The sequence below is a fragment of the Phaseolus vulgaris genome, chromosome 5, assembly GCF_051622355.1.
Source record: "Phaseolus vulgaris cultivar YP4 chromosome 5, ASM5162235v1, whole genome shotgun sequence".
Classification (NCBI taxonomy): domain Eukaryota; kingdom Viridiplantae; phylum Streptophyta; class Magnoliopsida; order Fabales; family Fabaceae; genus Phaseolus; species Phaseolus vulgaris.
In genome coordinates, this window is record NC_143502.1 from 44,393,230 (window position 1) to 44,399,314 (window position 6,085).

General features: G+C 26.2%; 1 protein-coding gene across 1 annotated transcript; it reads right to left on the minus strand.

The window, feature by feature from the left end:
- Window positions 1–2,378: 2,378 nt before the first annotated feature.
- LOC137822093 (isoflavone 3'-O-methyltransferase 4) lies at window positions 2,379–4,427 on the minus strand. The gene is made up of 4 exons (XM_090302309.1): window positions 3,911–4,427; window positions 3,415–3,725; window positions 3,164–3,228; window positions 2,379–2,836 (listed from the first exon to the last, which is right to left on the minus strand). The coding sequence occupies exons 1-4, from the start codon at window positions 4,354–4,356 to the stop codon at window positions 2,540–2,542; spliced, it is 1,119 nt and encodes a 372-aa protein (XP_090158435.1). The 5' UTR covers window positions 4,357–4,427; the 3' UTR covers window positions 2,379–2,539.
- Between the last annotated feature and the right edge of the window lie 1,658 nt (window positions 4,428–6,085).

A 6,085-nucleotide genomic window follows, 5' to 3' on the forward strand; every position in this document is an offset into this window, starting at 1 on the left:
AATATTTAAAATTCAAAATTCACTATTTTAAATTTAAAATGGTAGTTAAGAGGAGATCCCATATATATATATGTTATTTAAAATTCAAAATTCAAAATTCACTGTTTTAAATTTAAAATGGTAGTTAAAAGTAGATCCCTATATATATAGGTAATTTAATATTTAAAATTTAAAATTTATTAGTACATAAAACGTATACGAAATTAAATATTAAAACTTAAATATTAAAAATTCAAAATTAAATATTAAAACATTAAAATTAAAATTCAAAATTTTAAATTTTAAATGGTAGTTAAGAGGAGATCCCCTATATAGGTAATTTAAAATATAAAATTTAAAATTTAAAATGTTTTTTTAAATAATTTCATATTTTATATATTTATTTTTACATTTTGCGAATTATTATATGAAGATATTTTTTAATTATATTTTTTCATTTATATAAACAATATTTAATATATAGATCAAAGTGTTTTTTAAATATTATCATATTTTATATATTTATTTTCACATTTTGTAAAATATTTTCTGAAAATATTTTTAATTTAGCTATCTATTTTCTGTCACATACTAATCTTTTTTTCTTGCTGCTGTATGTATGTTTGCATTGCATTAGTGATTCTTGGTTTGCAACAGTGTTTTTATAATTTGTTTTGCTTTTAGTTTTGATTTATATTTTAGAATTTTTTAAATAATTTTTCTAATGTTTATTAGTTTTCTACATTTTAATACATTACACAACAAAATCGAAAATATAAATACCGATGAAGAGTAGAACGACAAAACCAAACTTGAAGCTAAATATTGCAAACATAAGACGAAGAATGACCATGGAACAAATGACAAATGAACTATCTACACAAAGCAGAAGTTATAGAGAAAGAAGATTGAAATCAATTCGACATTTGGCTCGATCAATCAATAATGCAGGTAACAAAAATGTTATATAAACATTTAACTTTTCATAACTATTATTTTTAATTTTTTTTATATAGTTTTATTTATTCCTTCATTTAACTTGACATTTGAAGAATCAAACAATAACAAGGCAGCACCAAGTAACACACTTTACTGAATAAGGATGATTAATTATAAGGATGATCAATCATTCGCATTGGTTAAGCCAATTGACATCAAGGTATAATGATTTTACATAATGATGATGATAATGTCATTTTTTATTCATAATGTATTATAAATTTATATTGTTAATATAAATGTGTGAAAAATAACATTTTTCTTATTTTAATTTTAATATTAAATATAAATACAATATAAATGAACACATAAAAAATGCGGATACACAGGCGCGAGAGCGCCTGTGTGTCCGCTAGTATTAATAATATTAATAATATAATAATATAAAATATAATATTAATAATATGAATATAATATTAACAATATTATTAATAACATAATAATATAAAATATAATATTAATAATATGAATATAATATTAACAATATTATGAATAATGTTAATAAAATGAATATAATATTAAGAATATAAATATTGAATATAATATTAATAATATGAATATAATTTATATTATTATTATTATAAATTGTATAAATTATATTAATAATAATAAGTATAAATTATATTAATAATAATATGTATAAATTGTATTAATAATAATATGTATAAATTGTATTAATAATAATAAGTATAATAAAAATGGTAATATGACCAAAGAACTTGTATGGTTTAGTGGTTGAAGTTTCTTTGGTTCAATTCCTAACTACTGCAATTTGCTTCAAGTATTAATTTGGGACTTAGGTTCGAGTGAGTCTGGGGAAAAGTGTACTGGTAAGGGTCGAATGGTCAATACCGTGTGGGCCGACCGACACCATCGATCCAATTATACTCAATCAAGGTTAGTTACATTAATATATATATATATATATATAAGAAAATTGTAGAAGATTTATGAGATGTTGGAATTGTCTAAATGAAAAATTCCTTATACAAGATATTGAAACCCATCAAATAACTTAATTTTTTAAGAAAGCCATAAGAAAATCAAGGAACTAGAAAAAAATTTGTGAAAAAACATGATATAGGCAATGAGATGCTAAAAGTTAATAAGCATCTAAAAAATCTAGAAGAAATAATTAATAAACAATCATTATATTTTTTTTAGGAAATTTGGACATTTTTTTGAAAGGATTACTCAAAATAGGTTACTCAAATTGGTTCAAAAAGAAAAAAGAAAGGTAAACTTGATAGTTATATATATGTTTCGAATCAAATTTAATCAAATAAGTAATGAATTGATCCTAATTTTCCAACTCATGTTTCTAATACAAGGAGGGATTATTCCGTATTTAAATCATAAGTTTAAATAAAAAAAATCTCTTCAACATTTGTGGACTGATCTTATCTTTTGCATATTTCAATTATTTAATTAATATGAAAGTGCATATAGCATAATATATTACATACCATGAGCTTGTTCTGTTACTTCAAAATGCATAAAACACATAAACAAGAAATAAAGCAGAGGAAGTAGGGGCACAAAGCATAGCATATGTTGTGGTCTACTTGAAGAACTCCATAACCCAGAAATTATTCACATGACATTCATATTTGATGCCACTAAATCCAGCTTCTCTTGCCAATTTCATGAACTCTTCTTCAGATCGTTCTTTACCTCCTGGGTTCTGAGTCATCATCAAAACATCCATTTGTGAAATTGCCTTATAAGCATTATTATTCTCTGGTATCTTTGGAAGAATTGCCTCCACAACTATCACCTTTCCATCATCAGGAATTGCATCATAGCAATTCTTCAACAGTTTCACACAATGTTCATCACTCCAATCATGAAGTATCCACTGTACAATTGCTTAATGTCAAAGCTCATTCAATAAAGTTGATATAACTCATGCATCAGTTTAAATTAAACTCTTTTTTCAACCAACGGTTATTACAATATATATAATTAAAAAATAAAAAAAGTTATAATTAAAATTAAAAAAATTAATGATTAAAATATCTATTCATATTCAAGATAAGGAACATGTTCATAATTTGTATTAATTATATAAAATATCAAATAAAAAAGGTGTTTGATAAAAGGAGAGATTTCTCTCCTCTTTAAAATTAAATACTACTATATTTCCCCAGCAACCATCATTATGAATTGACCAAAACTTTCTTACCTTCATAAATAAGGCGTCTCCTTTAGGCACATTTTCAAACATATCTCCCCCAACATGTTCTACTCCTGCAAAACTCAACCTCTTTAACACTGCACACCTCATAGCTTCATAACATATATTAGTAACATGTTCTATTTATGTTATTGTCTTGTAAAACTCTAAATTTACCAAATAAGTCTTCAAAAGACAAAAAGAACATCGTTTTTTTTAATTTTGCAGAACCACAGGATTGGAATGTGTAAGGATGATACCAGGATAGGAAGGAGCATCTTGAATGACATGAGGCAAGTCAAAATTGATGCCATGGATATGAGGGTATTTGGAAGTGATCAAGTTAATATTGACTCCAAGACCACCAGCAACATCTACCAGTCTTTTTATGCCCTCAAAACCTTTGTAGGATTGCAGAATCTTCTTCATCACCAAAGTGGTGTGATTCATCATTGCTGTGTTGAAAACTTTATTGAATCTTGAGTCCAAACGTGGATAGTCAAAAGCATGAGTGCCATAAACCCTGTTGAATGGAACACCCCCCTCCCTAATTGCATTTTTCAGCTCACTCCTAATAATGTATAAAGAAACTTATTTCAGTTCATAGCCTGAAAGTTCTGCACAGTTCATAAATCCTCTACGAAACATTTACTTCCAATGACATAATTTAAAACATACCAATATGTTTGTGATGGAAAGGTAGATAAAATGATTATAATAGTTGGGAGAGAGAGAGAGAGAGAGAGAGAGTTTAACCAGCTTTGTAGGAAGATTTTGTCTTGGCATAAGGCCATCAAGGGTCCCAAGGAAACTCCATCAGAATTGGGAGCAAAGAATGCGGCCACGGGAGTGATGGTGTAGAGGCGGTGAAAGGAGGGAGGAACACGGTGGTCGGAAATGAGAGAAGAGTGAAGAATGGAGTGAGAAGAAAGAAGTGCGAGGAGACGATCTAGCATTGAGGCTGCTTGTGGGTTACTGCAACTAATCTTTGATGCTATTTCCTTAGCAGAAAGCTTAGCACCTTCTCCCGCTTCTATCAGCACCTCAAACACACCCAGCTCCGTCGCCGTTTGCAGTGCCATCGAAAGGACCACGGAATTCGTAAGCTGTGCGGCACGCAGGAAGCTTTCTTCATCTTCTACTTCTTCTGGTTCCTTCCTCTTCTCTTCACCATTGAACCTTGAATTTGGAAGGCTTGCCATCTACACTTACCTTGTACACAGTCTTCTTCTTCCTTATTCATTTACAATCAACTTCATTTTACATTTAGAACAAAATATTAATATTTATAATAAAAAATTAAAAAAGTTAAAAAATTTCCTTAATCAAAATATCAACAAAATGCAAAAATATTAAAATAATTTTTAAAATTTAAAAAATTATAAATAATTAAAATATTAATATTTATTGGGATAAAAAAAAATTTAAGAAAAAATATAATTTGACAACTTTTAAAAATTATATATAAAGAATGAATTTAAAAATAATTATATATAATAAAAAATAAATTTATAAATATAATAATTTTAGAAAAATTTGAAGTTGTTGATGTATCATTATCCATACATTAAACCCCATAATCCATTGAAAATGATTTATTCCTAGTTAGATAGGGACGTCTTGGGAAATTTACAGCTGGTCCAATTTTATTTCGTTTTTAAAAAAATTATGGGTAAATGCCAGAGGGTAGACAACTTTAATTTGAAAAACTGGTGGTTAGAGGCACCACTTTTGTTCCTATAAAATTATTATTATTATTATTATTATTATTATTATATCTCTCGAACTATGTCAAAGTCACTGACTAACCTAAATTTTAAACATTTATGAATAGTTGATAAAGTAGTTGCAATAATTTTTTAAAATTAGAAATTGTTGGAGATCTCACATCGACTAGAGATTAGAGCCTTTCACTGTGTATAAATGGGTGCAAACCTCAACCTCAACTTCATGAGCCGGTTTTATGAGGTTGAGTTAGGCTTAAAGTTCACTTCGTAATATGGTATCAGAGCCATTTCGAGTCTATCCTAACGAGTGTTTGTGTTGAGCACGTGAGGGGGTGAGTTAAGCTTAAATTCGTATAGATATAGTTCCAGAGACCACGGAATCTCTTTAGAAATAAAATAAGAATGATATATAATAGATTTCTTTTATTATATATAACTACACATTATAAATAAATAAACTTTTTATAGAGATATAAGATATGTTTTTAATGAATTTTTAATACACTTTGAATACTCAACACTTACTTATTATCGAAATATCTTATAGAAATTTCTGATTGAGCACGTACAGCTTAAAGAAAAAGAAAGAGACTTAAAGTGAAGTAAATGATCAACCGAACAAAGGACATATCAATCATTATTCATAAAGTTTCAAATATTATTTAAATCCACTTTCTTCGTAAAAGTAAAATTATTTTTAAATCCGAAGTTATACTAAAAGATACTTTCAATTTATTTTGTAAAAAAGTTGTGTTCTAAAAATGGATTCTAACTTCTTCTTTTTTAATTTTACATTGAAGGTGTGTTTGCAAAGATTACTTCTGATTTTTTTTATTTGTTAACAAGCACGACTTTTTATTTATTTTTTTCGTTTTCCAATTATTTTGGTTTTTCAATTTTATTATCTTGTTATTATTATATTAATAAAAAAAATTAATAGATAATTTTTTGTATAACATTATATTTATAATAAATTTATCTATTTTAAAATATCTTTTATAAAATATATCGTAATTTAAGTTCTATACTTTTATTTTGCAATTTAATCATACATAATATTAAATTGATACACTGTATTAAAATTTAGATTAACTAAGTTTTGTCAATTTATTTTAGTCCATAAGATCGAATCTAAATAAAAAAAATTATGGATAATAAATTTACTTGAATTAAAATAAATTGTTGTAAAAATGAACTATAAAAA

What these genes read in the sequence shown, in the direction of transcription:
- LOC137822093 (XM_090302309.1), bottom strand. Translation starts at nt 4,356, where the DNA reads ATGGCAAGCCTTCCAAATTCAAGGTTCAATGGTGAAGAGAAGAGGAAG. An exon ending in AAAATCTTCCTACAAAGCTG is followed by an intron (nt 3,726 to 3,910) that starts GTTAAACTCTCT and finishes ATACATTATTAG; the next exon opens with GAGTGAGCTGAAAAATGCAA. An exon ending in AGATGCTCCTTCCTATCCTG is followed by an intron (nt 3,229 to 3,414) that starts GTATCATCCTTA and finishes TGAGTTTTGCAG; the next exon opens with GAGTAGAACATGTTGGGGGA.